This window comes from Nicotiana tabacum, chromosome 1 (assembly GCF_000715075.1).
Source record: "Nicotiana tabacum cultivar K326 chromosome 1, ASM71507v2, whole genome shotgun sequence".
Classification (NCBI taxonomy): Eukaryota; Viridiplantae; Streptophyta; class Magnoliopsida; order Solanales; family Solanaceae; genus Nicotiana; species Nicotiana tabacum.
Window position 1 is genome coordinate 217,302,169 of NC_134080.1, and position 18,460 is coordinate 217,320,628.

At 35.5% G+C, this 18,460-nt stretch overlaps 2 protein-coding genes across 5 annotated transcripts; one reads left to right on the forward strand and one right to left on the reverse strand.

Moving 5' to 3' along the window:
* The first annotated feature begins 1,397 nt into the window (after positions 1-1,397).
* Positions 1,398-14,863, forward strand: LOC107783601 (septum-promoting GTP-binding protein 1). 3 transcript variants are annotated; one of them, XM_016604591.2, is made up of 7 exons: positions 1,398-1,955; positions 2,653-2,773; positions 2,891-2,987; positions 3,125-3,164; positions 4,732-4,815; positions 8,705-8,846; positions 14,721-14,863. In XM_016604591.2, the coding sequence occupies exons 1-7, from the start codon at positions 1,659-1,661 to the stop codon at positions 14,726-14,728; spliced, it is 789 nt and encodes a 262-aa protein (XP_016460077.1). In that variant the 5' UTR covers positions 1,398-1,658; the 3' UTR covers positions 14,729-14,863. The 3 variants fall into 3 exon arrangements, with proteins under 3 accessions (XP_016460077.1, XP_016460068.1, XP_075113073.1); XM_016604582.2 differs by lacking the exon at positions 14,721-14,863 and having other exon boundaries at positions 8,705-9,179; XM_075256972.1 differs by lacking the exons at positions 4,732-4,815; positions 14,721-14,863 and having other exon boundaries at positions 8,705-9,017.
* Positions 10,209-18,236, reverse strand: LOC107783579 (uncharacterized). 2 transcript variants are annotated; one of them, XM_016604571.2, is made up of 11 exons: positions 18,067-18,236; positions 16,326-17,390; positions 15,446-15,474; positions 14,147-14,213; positions 13,840-13,897; positions 12,859-12,951; positions 11,490-11,604; positions 11,358-11,405; positions 11,220-11,265; positions 11,052-11,122; positions 10,209-10,590 (listed from the first exon to the last, which is right to left on the reverse strand). In XM_016604571.2, exons 2-11 carry the CDS (start codon positions 17,346-17,348, stop codon positions 10,554-10,556), a joined length of 1,587 nt encoding a protein of 528 aa, XP_016460057.1. In that variant the 5' UTR covers positions 17,349-17,390; positions 18,067-18,236; the 3' UTR covers positions 10,209-10,553. The 2 variants fall into 2 exon arrangements, with proteins under 2 accessions (XP_016460057.1, XP_016460060.1); XM_016604574.2 differs by lacking the exon at positions 18,067-18,236 and adding an exon at positions 17,833-17,959.
* Positions 18,237-18,460: the final 224 nt, after the last annotated feature.

Here is an 18,460-nt window from a genome sequence, read left to right on the forward strand (position 1 = left end):
GAAATCAGTATGGCAATAAAATTTTGCAATTTTTACTTGAAGATAAATTTTAGAATTTTTCAAAATCCAAAAAACTATTTTTCCAAATTTTCATTCAGATCAAACACAAATTCAAAAACAACCCGAAATTATATTTATGTCCAAACACAACTCTAATTTTTAAATATCATTTTCATTTGTTAATTTGTTTTAAAAAAATTTACTATTCTTATGTCCAAACGCCCACTCAATTTCTAAGACCTAAACCCGAAATCACTAACTAAGAGCCAGAGATACTATCCATCTCACCACAAACCTTATCGATATGAACCAAAACTGCAATTGTGTTCCAGTCTAGGAGACACCTTCCGCACGAGATGCTTATGCCTTTACTGTGCATCTTATCCAATTACTCATAGAATTTACCATAGTACCCTTAGTTGAAGAAAATGTCTTTTGGAGGTACATTCAAAATGATCCTTTAAATATATTTGTGAGTTATCCTTTAAATTTATCAAAAATGAGTATTTTCATTTCAGTTGAATATTTAATGAATTTTGATTATTAGATTTACAAAAATTATAAAAGATTAATATAAAATAGCATTTTGAGGTGCAATTTTGCTACATCTAGTGCTTGGTGCAACTTTTTTAGGTACAATTTCTAGTACATATTTTTTTTCTATTTCTGGTGTCTGTTGCAGTTTTTGATGTTTCGATTTCGAGAATTTGACGGGACTTTTCTACTGTATCTGGTTAAATCTTTTTTCCCGCATAGTTTTCCTAAATTTAACAATTAGAGTTTCTTAAATATTTAAAAGAAACAAAAAATGCTTATTTTTGGTAAAACTAGAAGACCAAAACTACACAAGAATATATTAAAATGGATCATTTCGACTCTACTACCGGATATTTTTTGTCATATAAATTATGTTATTTTTGATTGACAGAGTTACTCGATATCTGTACTGATAGGAAATAACAAATACCTTTAAAATTTATTGAGTTACATACAAACTGACTCGAATTTTACGATTATAAAAAAAAATGAAACACAAGAAATATTATAGTTTTTCTTATTTTGCTTCCTAAGTAATACGCATTAACTAAATGAGAGAAAGAAAAGAGTACAAATTTTAGTGAGAATTATACGAAATAAACCAAAATACCCAAGTAACGTTTAAACAAAAAACGGCAAGTAGGACTTTTTCGTCATTTTAATAAATATATATACCACCGGTCAACTGTCCAACACACGAACTACGAAACAACGAATGCACCTTCCCATACTTTGGTTTTGTCGTCTAAAAACAACGAACACACCTTCCCATACTTTAGTTTTTCAAAAGACAACAAATTAAAAATCCCAAAAGAAGGCCAAAAATAAGCACGAGAATCTTGAAAAACCAAATCTCTCATATACACTTCCTCCTCCTCAAAATATTCATGAGAAATTCACCAGAAAAATGACTGACCCGACTAATTCAGATTCGTGTTGTAAGTCATGATCATGATTGGAAATACCAACAAAAAGATTCGATTCTGACTTCGTAGAACCGGTGCTGTTGTTGCCTGTGTTGCACGTAGAACCGTCCCCTACTCCCCCATCCATTTAAGAGGAGCGCTCCGTATCAGAATTTTCTTTCCTTTTCAGGCTCGACTCGAAACGTCTGGTTAAAGATGTGTCATCATCAGCTTTGCCGGAAAGTTGTTCAAGTTAACACTATAAAGTGGAAAATAGTTGAAAAAGTTTCTATTTTTAGAAAGTTTTTAAGGTTCATTTGGGAAAGAATTATGGTTTGTTCAACTGGAAATTCAGTAAGGTACAGAAGATTGTCTTCAAAATTTTCTGAGGAATTATTAGCTGTGGAGTCATCAAATGAAACATTAATTAGTGGATATGATAGTGATTCAGATTTAGTTGCATTGAAGATTAGTATTTTGGGTGATTGCCAGATTGGGAAAACGAGTTTTGTGGTAAGTTTTATGATTAATTTACTTGTCTGGATAAAATCAGTCACCGATACTTACATCAAGGTAGGTTGCTTTATTACAACCCTTTGGAGTGCCTTTTTCCCGTACCGTGCTTAAACACGGGGTGCTTCGTCCCCTTTTAATCTCTTCTTCTATAACTTGTTTTCGTTAATCGTTTGGTATTTAAGTTTATGATTTCTGAATTCCAATCATTTTAATAAATTTTTTAAGACAAATATAGGATTTGAACCAAAGCTATTGGTTGGTCTTGATCGCAATCTCAAGACAAGCTTCATTCCTGCCTATCAGGGGCGGAGCTAGAGTGTTCGACCGAATTCAGTAGCTTAACTATGTATTTGTCTTAAAAATTTCGTTGAATATCTATAAATTATTAATATAGAACCAGTATCTTCAAGCGTTAAATTCTGAACTCATAAACTTGAAATCTTAGGTCTGCCTGTATTGCCAATAAGGTCTTACTACTTGATAGAGACGTGTTTTTTGTAAACATTCGCGCTGACTTGGTCGCTGCGACCCCTTTTCCCGATGTGTAAGGGAGGGGCTCACCGCTGGTTAAGAATGGAGGGATCTCTTACCTTCCACCATATCCTTATATAGTTCTTTTATAACTTGTTTTATTCTTGATATATATGGAAACTAATGATTTTCTTTTCTTTTATTTTGGAAAAAATTATTTTAGATAAAGTATGTGGGAGATGAACAAGAAAAGAGGTGTTTGGAGATGAAGGGATTGAATTTAATGGATAAAACATTAATTGTACGTGGTGCAAGAATTTCTTTTAGAATATGGGATGTAGGAGGTATATGTCCATTAATTTTAATTCATTTTTCATTTTAGTTTCCTTTAGGCCAAATTTAAGTTGGTAATTATTATTCCTAATTGATTTATTTGATTAATATTTTTTTTTTGGATATAGGTAACCATAATTCATATGATCAAATTCCAATTGCTTGTAAAAATTCAGTTGCAATTCTCTTCATGTTTGATCTCACTAGTAGAAGTACTTTAAACAAGTATGCTTTTCATCTTAATTTCTCAATTATTTCCCATAATAGTCTTTTAAAAAGCAGGGAATAACACGGTTTTCACTCTTTTTCCTTAATTAAATATATATAATAATAAAAACTTTTTTCCTTTTTTGTAATTGCAGTGTCATAGATTGGTACAGTGAAGCAAGAAAGTGGAATCAGGTGCGAAACTTTGCTTTTATTTTACATTACTGTTGTTTTCTTTAATTAATAGGAGAAAGACTTTGGGCTCATGAATTTATTCTCTTTTCTTAGTGTGATGAATAAAGCTAGGAAAAATGGGACCCGGTACGAATGTTGTCGGAGGTAGCAGGTACCTAGTGAAATAGTTGAGGTGTACGTAAACTGGTCAGGAGTTAAAAAACTAGAAAAATTAAGATGACTTGATAATTGTACAGGTGGGAGGTAGCAGACATTTAGTAGAATAGTCGAGGTGTGCGCAAGCTGGCAGAATACTCCTGTCATAAGAAAAAAAACTAGGAAAATAGGATCTGATAATTGTGTTGGTGGGAGATAGCGGGTACCCAGATAAAATAGTTGAGATGCGCGCAAATTAGTACGGACACCACCGTCGTAAAAAAAAGGCTAGGAGAATTAAGATCTAGTAATGGTGCTGGTGGAAGATAGCAGGTATTCGTTGAAATAGTCGAGATGTGCGCAAGCTGACCGGACACCACTATCATAAGAAGAAAAAAAATAGGAAAATGGGATTAAGTGTAATGGTGGGAGATAGCAGGTACCCGATTAAAATAGTCGAGATACGCACAAATTAATCCGAATACTACCGTCATTAAAAAAAACTAGAAAAATTAGGAACCGGTAATTATGCTAGTAAGAGGTAGTATGTATCTGTGGAATAGTCGAAGTATGTGCAAGCTAGCCGAAACCCATTGTCATAAAAAAAAAACCCGGATAAATATGATATGTTAATTGTATTGATGGAAGATAATAGGTCCTCGAATAAAATAGTCGAGATATGCACAAATTAGTCCGAACATCACCATCGTACAAAAAAAAAAGAGGAAAAATGGGAGGATGTCCACAAAACAATGAAATAATAACAAGAATATAAATACAGTAGTTGAGACTTCAATGACAGATTAAAAAAGGCTAGAATGGCCTGAAAGAATAAGGGCAGTGGTTGTAACTACTTTCATTCTTTTAGAGGAAAAAAGTAGAAAATTTAATGGCAATAATTATAGAACTACTTCAAAGCCTCATTTATATTATCAAAAATTGATATGTAGTAGACTTGAAATTTTTAAATAAAAAAGGGACAGTCCGGTGCATAAAATATTCGGTGTTTATGCAGGATTCGTGAAAGGGCTATACCCCAAGGGTTTGATGTAAACAACTTATCTTTAAAAATAAAATTAAAAAGTCAGCTCGGTACACTAAGCTCTTGCTATGTGTGGGGTCTGGGGAAGGGCCGGACCATAAGGGTTTATTGTATGCAGTCTTACCTTGCATTTCTGTAAGAGATTGTTTCCACGATTTGAACTCGTGACCTTCTGGTCACATGGCAGCAACTTTACCAGATGCACCAAGGCTCCCCTTCATAGACAGCCTAGCTTAATACAAGTATTAGTGGCTACTTTTATGGCTCGAATCCGAAGATAACTTTACCGTAACGCCAAAGCTCCCCTCAGGATTATTAAATAGTTGAGGTTTAATTTGTTAAATATCTAATCCTTTTTTATTTGTTTTGTTTGTGATGGGGAAAATGCAGACTGCTATTCCAATACTAATTGGGACCAAGTTTGATGATTTTGTCCAGCTTCCACTAGATATTCAATGGTCTGTTGTCACGCAGGTACCACTTCCATAAATGTTGCACTTGACAAAGTCATTCCTCATATTACTTTTTAATTTTTGGGCTGACGGTATGTTGTTTGAATTCTCTAAAAATGTCATGGGGTGTGTCGGATCCTTCAAAAATAATTTATTCTTGGAGGATCTGACACGGCTGTTGCAAAAACTTTTGAGAGTTCATACAAAAAAAAATTAATGATTTTTTGTTCTTTAAAATGACTAATATATTGAACCTCAGTCCTTTTTATGCCGTTTTAAGTTTTTGACGCACTCATTAAGATCATCATTTAATGACATTATGAGATATTCACTTGTAATAATTCTAATCTTATAATTAAATTCTAGTTTATAATTTCAGTATAACTTATTCTAAATCAAATGATCCATAAATGATTTGTAAGAGTGGAATTGAAAGAAAAAGAATTAATGATTTTTGGTTCTTTAAAATGACTAATATATTGGACTTCCTTTTCTTTTTCTTTTTTTTTTTACCAAAGTAAGATAAAAGGTGCAGGTAGTAGCTATAGCTTTTGGTAAAAATTTATTTGCATTCGATGTTTACACCAGATTATAATAATTTATTATGATTAAATCGTAAATAATTATAATTTAGTGATAAAAATATATATGAAGATATGTGTCATATATTTATTGGTTCGTTGCGATAAAAACCTTTCTCTAAATTAAGAAAATAGTTTTAAATGGGCCACTTTTTTACCACTTTAAACTTTATTTCCAGAAAATCATGCATTATTTGGGGGTGAAAGTGTCGTACTCATCTTGTGATCAATCAAAACAAAGAAAAAAAGATAAAGGCAGAAAGAAAAAGTTCTTTTGACGTGTGAAACTATCAAAGAACAAGTTCATTTAATGTTCTTTTCTTCACTATACCAAATTAAAAAAAAAAGGAAATTATTAAGAATTGTGGTGGGGAAAGGAACCTTAGAACAAACAGTTAAGTTGTCTCCGTATGACCTATAAGTCAGGGTTCGAGTCATGAAATCAGCCACTAATGTTTGTATCAAGGTAGGCTGTCTGCATTACTCTCATTTGGGGTGCAGCCCTTCCGAAAGGTGGATGTAGCATAACACCGATATATTCAATTGAACCATACCTTTTGACGTAGAATATAAATTTATGTGTAAAAATTTACTAAAATTGCTATAACGAGTAGATTTGAACCTATAATTTTAGAAATATGATGGGTTCAATACTAGAAATCACCTATGTTCCCAGATCCTTCGTGAACGCCGGATACTTTGTGTATCGGGCTACCTTTTTATTAAGAATTGTGGTGGGAAAGATGTGATCTCTTTACTCTAATTAAAGCTCTCGGGTTTGAGTTATGAGTCCGTAATTTTTTTTTTTTTGGAAGAGAGTATTTTCTTCTTTAATAAGCTTTACGTGATGCGAATTTGAATAAATCGATGTCCTAATACAGCTACCAAATACCGAATGAAAAATTAAAAAGATACTCCTTTTGTCTCATATTATGTGTCGTGTTTCTCTTTTACACATCCCTTAAGGAATATTAATTAGGAAAGGGATTGAACTATTCTACCCTTATTTATGGGGAGAAATTCAAAAATAGCCAGATTTACAACTGGTCGTTCAAAAATAGCCCAGTTTCAAAAGTAATCGAAATTTAGCCACTTTTCATGTAAAGATAAATCTGAGCGAAATCACTGTTCAAAACCCCGAAAATACGCCAGTATATTATGCTGGAGTTCCAGCATAAGTATATTTGAACTCCAGCATATTATACTGGAGTTCCAGGATAAGTATGTTGGAACTCCAGCATAATATGATGGAGTTCCAGCATAAGTACACTAGAACTCCAGCATAATATATTGGAGTTCCAGTATAATATACCGGTCCAGCATAATATACTAGAGTTTGGAGCACTGGTGCTCCAGTCTCCAGTATATTATACTGGAACCAGCAAAGTATATTGGTCCAGCATAATATGCTGGAGTTCATACACAGGTGCACCGAACTCCAGTATATTATGCTGGACCGGTCTCTGTTGCAGCAAAATAGTGGCTATTTTTTATTGACTTGGTAAACGTTGGCTATTTTTGAATGACCAGTCCGAAAACTGGTTATACCGTGTTATTTTTACTTATTTATGTCATAAGATATAATCTCTCTTTATTGAAATTTATTCTATTTATGTGTTATCTCTATCTTCAAGAACAATTATTACTAAGGGTAAAAAATATCCGCTTTATCTTGAACTTCTTAAAAAAAGGCAGTCTGGTTCACTAAGCTTCTGTTATGCCCCGGGGAAGGATCGGACCACAAGGGTCTATTGTATGCAGCCTTATCCTACATTTTTGCAAGAGGCTGTTTTTACGGCTTGAACCCGTGATCTTCTGATCATATGTCAATAACTTTATCAGTTACTTCGAGACAATTATTTTTAGTAACTACGAATATTAATACGAGACGGAGGGTGTAATAATATCTTCTTTACTCTTTCTGTCCCTCTCTATCTTTCTGTCTCTTTCTCTTTAAACGTCAACGTAGAAAAGTAAAGAATGACCAAACCAAAACAAGTGAGTAAAGTCTAGAAATGAAAAGACAAACGTCAAATATTTTTCTTTCCTTCCTTTCCACGTTGGCGTGATAGATAAGCACAAACTGAAAAAGATTAGGATAACACTTGCATTTATTAACAAAGCAATTATTATATCACTTTACTATTCAACACCAAGAGGAGAATTAAAAACCTCTCAATCTGTATAGGATTTAAGTTATATTCACTTATTAGTACTTTACCAACTAGGATTGTAACAGAGTGGTAAGTACTCTTTCATTTTTAATTAAAGGTCTCGAATTCGAATCCTTATAGAGTTGCTTTTGTTAGAGAGCGTTTTATCCCTCCCCCTAACCCCCAATGTGAGACTTCCCGGCGCGAATCTGGATTTAATCGGGCCTCAATAAGGATACCGGACAACGGATGGAAAACCCAAAAAAACTTATTAGTTCTTCTTTAGGTTCATAATAAGTGACTTAACAGTGGCTGCTTTTATAGATCAAACCCGTGACCTATAAATCATACAGAGACAAATTTACTGTTGTCTCGTGACCTATTAGTACTTTACTAGCTAGGATTGTAGTAGAGTGGTAAGTACTCTTTCATTTTTAACCAAAGGTCTCGAATTCAAGTCCTTGGGTATGGAGTTGCTTTTGTTAGAGAGCGTTTTACCCCCCAATGTGAGACTTCCCGGCGCGAATCTGGATTTAGTCGGGCCTCAATGAGGGTACCGGACAACGGATGGAAAACTCAAAAAAAAACTTATTAGTACTTCTTTAGGTTCATAATAAGTGACTTAACAGTGGCTGCTTTTATAGATCGAACTCGTGACCTATAAATCATACGGAGACAAATTTACTGTTGTCTCGTGACCTATTAGTACTTTACTAACTAGGATTGTAGTAGAGTGGTAAGTACTCTTTCATTTTTAACCAAAGGTCTCGAATTCGAGTCCTTGAATATGGAGTTGCATTTGTTAGAGAGCGTTTTACCCCCGAATGTGAGACTTCCCGACGCGAATCTGGATTTAGTTGGGCCTCAATGAGGGTACCGGACAACGGATGGAAAACTCAAAAAAAAACTTATTAGTACTTCTTTAGGTTCATAATAAGTGACTTAACAGTGGCTGCTTTTACAGCTCGAACTCGTGACCTATAAATCATACGGAGACAACTTTATCGTTGCTCCAAGGTTCCTCTTCTAACAATTTAACCTATAACCTAAATTATTTTTGGCTCCGCCCTTGATTACAAGGTGTAGTTTAGCATGTAATAACTACTTATGAATAAAGTTTATGGTAATCTAAATTTTGGAATGTTTATTAAGAAACTTAAATGGTGTTAATTTGCAGGCAAGGGCATATGCAAAAGCAATGAAAGCAAGTCTCTTCTTCTCAAGTGCAACTCATAATATCAATGTGAATAAGATCTTCAAATTCATTATGGTCAAGCTCTTTAACTTGCCTTGGACTGTCCAAAGAAATCTTACCATTGGTGAGCCCATTATTGACTTCTAGAAATTCAGACAGACACTAGTTCTATAGAATTTACCTTTCACCTCGATCGTCCTTAATATCATTCGGTATCATATAACATTGCCGGTTTTATAGTTGTTTTATAGGACTTATCTTTCACCTCTACCTTTCCAAATACCATTAGGTTATATGTAAATAGTGATGTCATCCTCAACCAAAATCCCTTTCTTTGCCTAGAAAAAATCAAGGGAGAAAAAACAAGAGGGAAAAATGGAAAGAAATAGTGAATACTTTTTAGCCTTTTATGTGTCATTTCTAATTTTTACTTGGGGAAATTCTTCCCTTTTTTTCATACTAGTTGTGGATACATATTTGTTAGGGTTGAAAGGTTGAAGGTAATATCCTAGAAAAACACAAAGAAAAGTTTAATGAAATTCAAATTTAAACAGTAACAAGGCAAAATGATTATTTTAAACCAGTCAACTAAATTGTTCTGGATCACTTTCAGCAACATTGAGGTTTCTACCCATCAAGAACCTGCACCTACATTCTTATTCGAGCCCGAGCAATGGGACCGCCTCTTTGGCAGAAAGCGTTTTACCTCCAACGTGGGACTTCTCACCATAAATCAGAATTAGTCAAACCCCAAAGCAAAAACCAATGAGAACAGAAAACATTGAATACAAGTCGATTAGTCCAAAAGATAGTATTTCTGGGGCAAAATTCAAAAATAGCCGGATTTACAAGTGGTGATTGAAAAATAATTACAGTTTCAAAAGTAATAGAAATTTAGTCACTTTTCATGTAAAGATAAATTTTAATGAAAATACTGTTCAAAATTCGGAAAATATTCCAGCATAATATAATGGAGTTTAAATTTTTTACATGTGAACTTCCAGCATAATATTCTGGAGTTCTTGCATAATATGCTGGAAGTTCATAACTTTCCATGTGTTGGAGTTCCAGCATAATATGTTAGAAGTTCATACACAGGTGCACCAATCTCTAGTATATTATGCTGAAACTTTCCGTATTGCAGCAAAATAATAGCTATTTTTCAGTTACTTTACAAACGCTTGCTATTTTTCAATTACCAATCCGAAAACTAGCTTGCCCGTACTATTTTCACGTATTTCTGCCTCTTCCTCCCTCTCTTTCTCTCACTCTCTCTCTCTCACACACACCATTTAGCATTTTCTTAACCATTTCTCGACTAGTGTCCTCCCAATTTTCCTTTTCCTTCTCAAATTTGGCAATACTGGTTGCTTTAGCTGTTTTTAGTAAGATATCAGAAAAAAAGACTAAAATATGCTATTTTCCCGATAGATCAAAGTTAATCGACTACCCAAATTCATTAGATTCAATTGCTATAACAAAGAAATGGAAGAAGACAAAGAGAAACATTCAATAATTAGAACAAATGTGTGTGCACATTCACAAGTTAAGACCTAATGAACAATACATATCCCATATATAGGGGACAAAGAGCTTATAAACAAACTGGAGGATAAATCACTGATGCATAAACCAAAATTTTCATTAGCAGTGAAAAACTTTGCAAGCAATGCCCAAATCTCTAGACCACATTACACGATTTCGGCTAAGCACTTACAACGGCTATCCTGCTAGTAACTTGGTACAGCAAATATTTGATCTTCTGATAAAGCTTCCGACGTCAAAGCCAATCAATGCAAATGACACCTCTGTCGACCATTTTAGACTCTCATCATGCTGAATTCTCGTGAAGCAGCACATATTCTCGGCTGCAAATTTTCCAGTCAAAGTATTAATGCAAAATGTCCCAAGGGAGTATCTAAAAAAATCCACTTAAAATCACCTTTTAGATGCAGCATAATTCAGAACAAACAAGTGCAAGCTCCTAAAGGCAAAGCGAATGTAAATGAAATAATAACAGAAAACAAAAGCTAATTCAAACTACTATAATCAACTCAAAGATCATGTTATGTTGTGCGAGAAATTGCATGTACGATAAAATTAGCAATTGGAGTAGATGATCTTGATAGGAATTGTAGATATGAAATGAAGCAAGCAAAAACAGGGATTCTACATTAAAACCACAAAAATAAGGGGGGAAAAAAGAAGGGGAAAAAAAAACTAAAAGTATAGCTCATGGAATAGTCTTTTCAAACTATCATAATTTTCATAAGATAAAAAAGATACTGTAAATTCAAGCGAATTGGTACAGTTAATGAAAGCAACTTACCTACTATTACCAAACTTAAGTGTATCCTTTTCTAATAGCTCATAGTATCTCTGGGGCTCAATCCGATTTTCCTGCACACAAGTTAATGTCATCAAAACATAGGGAAACCAATCATAGCCTCTACACAACCTAGACACGAAGAGACCAGAAATGCAGATCATGACTCACATTAATGAAAGTGCCATTAGTGCTTCCAAGATCCATTACGTACGGCCTACAGACCAATTAAACAGCGATTGTAAGTAAGGTATATATAAAGATACATGTCACAAACTTGTACCAAACAACTGACCGCTATAGTCGCACCTTACTTGCTTCGATGAAGTACCATCAGGATTGTCCTTCTCAACTTGCCTATAAAGCAAATAACCAAAAAAATTAAAATCAAATAAACTGTCAAATCTTGAAGCTGAACTAGTACTTGAGATTATATTGTACCTGTACTGGAGGACAGCATGTTGCTTGCTGCAAGATGGGTGATCCGTAGGAATGTCTGCAACCCTCCGTTCTCTCCCAAAAAGATAACAACTTTGGCGATGAACATACAGAGGCTCTATAACATATGGAAAACACATTAGATAGATCATTTTCCATTACCATTAAAGATGAAAATGAGATGGGAGTGAAGGACGGTAACCCAATGGAGGGATATTCAGACAGATTAAAGGAACATAAGATATCACGAATAACCGAGAATTGCACCCAAAAAATAATATAAGAGATACTCCCTCCATTTGAAATGTCATGGATTCCATCTTGATCGTGCCAAAATCCACTTTAACAATTTAAATTAAAAGTTCAAAGACACCCACCCTCCCTCTAACATCCATATAGCAAAAGCCGTGTGTTTTTCCGGCTCAATGAAACATGTACGGCCAACATTTATAGGGTCAATTAGACATACCTCTCCTGCAGTTACCAAGTGACTTCGTCACACTCTCATCTAGTTTAAGAAATGAGAAACTACCCCTCTACTTTAACATGTGGCTCGAGTTTAGCAAAGCTTTTTATGGAGTCATAATGACTAAGGCATTGGCATTTTCTGAGTTTTTTTCTCTACCCTTGTTTCTAAAGGAATGGAAAATTGTAGGATCGCAGGAAGTCACGACCTTAGACATATTACAGAATTAGATAAAATGCATGAATCAGCTGAAAAATGCAAAAAACCCTACAAAATAAGACATCAGAGTAATTGAGTCAAATTATTCTCAAAATGAATACCATCCTATGCGACTCGTAGCAAATACAGGTTTCTGGAATTTTACAAGCTAAGAGGAGGACCATTTTGTTTTTTTAAACTGCTGGGAATCTTAGGGAGTTCTGCCATATTTCATTTTTATAGGCAAGCAACAGATAGGACATTAAACTTGAACTAAGTTTACCACTTGAATTACAGGCAGTATCAGGTGTAATGGATGCCATCCGCGGATTATGATTTCTACTAACCACATTACAACAAACAAAGACATATCAGTAGGCAGATGTGACTGATACGTACAGCGTCCCCCAAAATAAAAGGATGCACGCGTACTTGGTAGGTGCAAATGATACATATAATGCATCTCAAGAAGCAGGTTGTCCCAACACTATGATTAAATAAATAAAAAGGAATACAATGTGCTAATTACTGGCAGATCGACACTACAATTTAAGAAGGCACATAGAATACGTTCATTAAATTTTGAGAACTACAAGTCATACTAGAATAAAATAACGAGAAAATAAATGAAGCCACATATGGAGCAATTCAAAAGAAACATACACTAGGATGAAAGAATGAATAAATAGAAGGATCCAGCAAATGTACCATTGAGGACTTCACCACCCTTAAAAACATACAAGCGCCATCTTATGTCCGGTTTTCTAGCATCTGGTGGCTCATTAAAGAGAAGCGTTATACCTGGCATGAAACAGCACACAATGAGGTAAGGCGGATATAATACAAAGGCTTATTCCCTTTGTTAGTTGACAAACACAAGACCAAGATATGCTCTCTCTGTCCCCTCATGCTAGAACATAGGGCAAAGTCTCCTATCGTCGACAAGTTCTTCATTTTCTTCTCAACCATTTCTTTTTAAAGATATCCACAGCATACATTAACAGTTCACATCTTGTTACCAGAAATATGGACAATCATTAAACTGTATTAGTTTGTGAGGCGATCAAGCTCGGAATGTTAGAAGCTGAGAAGGCCTAGAGCAACACAAGCTCGAGAGCCTCACGAACTCACTTGATCCAGTTTCATCTACGCCTCAAAATCTAACTTTGGGTTTCAGCAATTTGTTGGCAGCAAGGTATACATCAAGGTTATACAGTTTAGTTCCAAATTCCATCATTGCTCAAACTTAAGATAAGATACTTGAGATTCTGGACGGATTTTCTCTCAAAAACAATTTGTATGGTTGAGTATGCCCAAAAAATCATGTTCTGAACACAACCCGCCTCGCCAGGCAGCAAATAATGACTTTGTGGAACATAAAAGAACTTTGCTTATGAAAAATGAGCAGATCAAAATAATTACCGTTCAGTCCAGAACATGTTCTGCCAAAGCAACGAAGCCAATTAAGGTGGAGTGGTTTTAACAGTAGTAATAATAGAATGATGAACTGGAAGTTTTTTATAAAATTACAGAATAAGCTTGACGGGCTGATTACCCAAAATCCACTGAAAGTTTGAAGTGTACTAACTCTCGGGAGAGACAGACAATATAACTTACAAAGAAGCGACTGCAATTAAGAATGTAAACTTTTTCATCAAGTGTAATCTTTACGCAACTTGAGTCACTGACCTCTTACTCGATTAGTTTCTGCTGCAAGCTTTCCAGAGAGCTCAAACGAAGGCTTGTCCTGGATATCATAGCACCAAACAATTATGTTAGTACTATCAAATAATAAAGCTACAAATTAGAAGGTACTGAAGATCCACACATCTGCATAATAACAATCAGATACAGTGGGAATAAACACAGATCATCCTCACACCAACACCAAGTAGGACAAAGCCTTTTTCTTTTGTAATTTAAAACAAAAACAAAGGAAACCTCGGGTCTAAATAAATGAAATGCAACTCAAGGTAATGTGGAAAATAAATAATACTTTATTTTTAGACTCCAAAGCCTCCTCGGCCGCCTGCATTTTAGATAAGGAGTCATCATCACCATTCCTGCCCAAGCAAAGGAATACTTATCAGCAATTCAAGCCTATATACTTTTCATAAAAATTCAAGTCTATATGCAAGCACATCAGGAGAGAAAAATCAGATATTTACGCATTAGCAAGCTTTGCACCAACTAAAAGAGAGATTCAAAATTTAGCAATAAGCAGCAGCATCCATACAACACATGTTGTTCCGCTAAACACAGTATTTTAAGCAAATGTTAGTATCAATATCCATATACGCCCATGGAGTAAATTAATAAATCAAAAAGTAATGAGAATCAGTTTCAAAGAAAAAGTTATGAGTACTGAGCTTAGAGCTTAGTGCCTAATATATGTTTACATAATAACCAGATACCACTGTGTATCAGCAGTACAACAGGAAAACACAGGACCCTGAGATTTACTGCCCAAATTTCCATTGTTTAACAGCCTAGTACATATATTTAAACTCCTTTTCATTAGGACTCATGTTAAGCTTTCTACAATGTAACATTCCTCATTGCATTGTCAGGTGGTTAACCGGCTGTCGAGGGTGGTCCTTAATTTGCTTGGGATGCAATGGGTGATGCCGGGCACAGTGAAGGACGTGTTGCATAGCTGGGTTCACAGGAGGCAGAAGAGAAGTCCAAGGGCATGGTGTGTTGCCCCATTAGCAATCATGTGGGTTATTTAGAATGAGAGAAATAGGAGGGCATTTGAAGGGGTGGAACAAGATTTTGTAAAATTACAAAATAGCCTACTGTTTGTTTCTTTTTGGTGTACTCATGAGTTCCCTATTTGTATAGAGGATTGAATCTCTTTTGTTGAGAACCATATTTGGTGTAGGTTCTCTTCTTTTGGTATATGGCTTGTATACGGGGTTTCTCCCAATTGTTAATAAAATATTTACCTTATCAAAAAAATGTAATATTCCAGTATGTTTGGAATATCTGTAATGATGATGCTAATATATGCACGATTCACCAGGACTCAAAAGTTAAATTCATTAGAGAATGCAAATTTATCTAAGATGTAATTGTGATGCTTTCTCCTCCAGACTGACCTTGCAGACACACAAACAATTAAATTAACCTTTTTTCTATTAGAACAGATGTAATTGTAGCCAAGCTAACTCCTTGATGTTCAAGCACAATTTAATCTACTCACAAAAGAGACAGGAGGGAGCAAGTCTAAATCATATTGCTCAAATAAGCATGAGAATGATGGCAATTTACTCCGGCAAATTCAGCAACTCACCTGTGTTCACCTCTCCTTGAGTTTGTCACCTGTAAAACATCCGCACCCAATAAGAGCTTTGTATTATAGCATTCAGTTAACAAGCAATTGATATTAGCATAGAAAACTGCATGGAAATGCAAAAGTCCCGACAGAAGTAAACAAAAAACTACAACTTTAAAACTAAAGCAAAGTGTAAATTATTCAACTATCGATGCAGCAATTATATGATAAATCTCTCCTGAAGTTGTATAGGAGATCTTTACTGTGTAGGCCTCGATAAAGTTGTAAGAAATTAGAGATGCGTTATTGCAATTTAAATCTACAAACTTTCTTTGCTATTTTGTTCAGGGATGCAATTACAGGTTTTAACAGATCTCATCCGAGTTGAATGAACTTGCCTGACCATAAAATTAATAGGTCAAAACTCTACTACTATCGTTGTTCTGCAAATTGTAAGAAGAGCATCTTATGCAAGGATTTCCCTAAGAATCAACCACAAAAATGGGGAAAATGACTGTTTTTTACGTACTCGAGGGGGAAAAAAAGGAAGAGGGGGGGTGGAGGGGGGGGGGCGCTAAAAATCGTTGTTCTGGAGTAAACATTCTGCTAGAACCTTGAAAAGATTAAGTACGGAAAGAAGATTAATGGATATCAACCATATTTTCTTGATTTACATCTTTCATTATTAATGTTACCATTCTTAAAGAAACATCTTTCATTATTACCCTGCTTCCCCAGTATACAACGGAAAATAAATAAAAGGAAAGGAAAACTCGGTGGTGAATTTGTCAAGGAGCATTATAAGTTTTAAGGTTTGTCATAGGCAGGTGAAATGCAGACATCATTTGTTTCAAATAATGCTAAAGGTCACTTAATGTGATCGAATATCACCAGACACCTCATCGTGTGCTCTACTATCTGCTGCTGCAGGTGATCTCGATCTGTGTCGACTCCTATGCTGACGTTCTGAAGGTGAAGCTGACCGATCATTTCTTGACTTAGAAGATCCATTCTCCAGTGCATCCTTTCCTGATCTTTTCTCTCTCCTTTCATTTTGCACCATTCTGTCAGAGTCCCTTTCCCTGTGTGTAGCCCTATCACTAGCTCTACCATGATTTTTCTCAGGCTCCCGCTCCCTTGACTTTTCTTCAGTTTCTCGTTCTGCTCTCCTTAGCCTTTTTGTTCGTGGTGAGGGTGAGCGGGATTCAGGGACTATTCTTTCAGAATCCTTCTCCCTATGTGTAGCCCTATCACTAGGTCTACCATGATTTTTCTCATCCCGCTCCCTCGACTTTTCTTCAGTCTCTCGTTCTACTCTCCTTAGTCTTTTTGTTCGTGGTGAGGGCGCGCGAGATTCAGGCACCATTCTGTCGGAACCCTTTTCATTATGTGCAGCTTTATCACTAGCTCTACCATGATTTTTCTCAGGCTCCCGCTCCCTCGATTTTTCTTCAGTCCCTCGTTCTGCTCTCCTTAGCCTTTTTGTTCGCGGTGAGGGTGAGCGTGAGCGAGATTCAGGAGACTGCAACTTGGCACGTCTAGGAGACCTGGCTCGGCCTGAAGACTTCTCAACCTGTAATAACCTCGAATCAGGAGACCTTGACTTAGCTCGTTTGGGAGACTTTGTGCGACTTGAGGGTTTCTCTCTGATTGGGGAGTGAGATGCAGGGGAGATTGATTTTCTGCGTTTTGGGGATCTATTGCGACTAGAAGGCCTCTCCCTTTCAGGTGAAAGAGGAACAGGAGATCTTGACCTTGGACATCTCGGGGACCTATTACGGCTAGAAGGCTTCTCTGCTCCAGCTGATTTTGCAGCATGCGAACTCCTTTTCCGAGCAGGTGAGCTATCCCTGCGTGAAGGGCTCCTCTTACGAGGAGATCCACGACCCCTAGCAGGTGATCTAGAGTCACTGCGCCCCATTATGGAGGTCAAGTTGACGGATAAATCTTCTAAGGCAAAAAACTACAAGAAAAAAAATATAGGATTAATCCCCCCAGAAACACCATAAGCAAAACCAAATCAAAATTATTCGACAAAAGGTATAAAATTCATCACTCTTTTAGACATCTTGTCCATTTCAAGCAAATAAATGACAAAATCACCACTTCTTTAACAATATTAAAGATTTTGAAAGAACTAACACATACACAAATATATTCTGCACAATATGCTTTCACATCCTTCTGTGTCAATACTCTTCGTTTCCAACTCCACTAGTTATATTATTGAAGGTAACTTTCACTAGTTTCAAGCTTCAAACTTTATACTTTGTTTCGATATTTCCATTAGAAGCTACATTTTCTTAAAAAAATGTTCTATCACTGATAAAACAGACAAGCCAAATTAACATTTTAAGCTTCATATCCAGTTAAACAGTAATTTAGAGGTAATTTCACACATTAACCTTGTTCTGCTAGTTGAAAAATTGCAACTTCAGGGCCTGAAAATGATCAAATGGCAAACATACGCTGTTACAGCGCAGCATTTACTGATCCGAACGAAAAAAAAGTTCCAATTTGAGCTTCGACAGAACGAACCATAAGTATATAGTTCAAGAAATACGCAATTTGCATCGAATATAAGAAACATTACAGCAATTCGAAGTCAGCAAAAAAGAAACTTAGAAATGGAGTTTTACCCAAAGCTGAGGATTAGGGTTTGCCGCCCATTGGAAGTTGGAAACCGGAGAAAACAGAGGAGCAAACGATAGTGATGAGAGTCGGATCTTCGGGTTTTTGGGCTTCTGGGCTAGTTTATTCAGAAAAATATTGGGCTTTTTACAGTTGGTTAGGGAGAAGTGCACGGGAGAAATCCAAAAATAGCCAGCTCTACAACGAGATTTTTACATGCTTGGTCCTTTTTTAAAAATTATTATCATAAATGATAGTAGACTTTGTTTATTTTAAAAACAGCACTTTTTTTTATTTTTTTAGCACTTTTATTTTGATAACTCCATTAAATAGGGGATCACTCTACATTAATACACTTTTTACTACATTTTTTTTTCTCTCTTTCTTCTATAACTTCTTTTT

Excerpts from the sequence above, each read along its gene's own strand:
- LOC107783601 (XM_016604582.2), top strand. The coding sequence starts at position 1,659 with ATGTGTCATCATCAGCTTTGCCGGAAAGTTGTTCAAGTTAACACTATA. Across the intron at positions 2,774-2,890 it reads TAGAATATGGGATGTAGGAG|GTAACCATAATTCATATGAT; the intron begins GTATATGTCCAT and ends TTTTGGATATAG. Across the intron at positions 4,816-8,704 it reads AATGGTCTGTTGTCACGCAG|GCAAGGGCATATGCAAAAGC; the intron begins GTACCACTTCCA and ends GTTAATTTGCAG.
- LOC107783579 (XM_016604571.2), bottom strand. The coding sequence starts at position 17,348 with ATGGGGCGCAGTGACTCTAGATCACCTGCTAGGGGTCGTGGATCTCCT. Across the intron at positions 12,952-13,839 it reads AGAAACTAATCGAGTAAGAG|GTATAACGCTTCTCTTTAAT; the intron begins GTCAGTGACTCA and ends GTTTCATGCCAG. Across the intron at positions 11,605-12,858 it reads GGGTGGTGAAGTCCTCAATG|AGCCTCTGTATGTTCATCGC; the intron begins GTACATTTGCTG and ends CATATGTTATAG.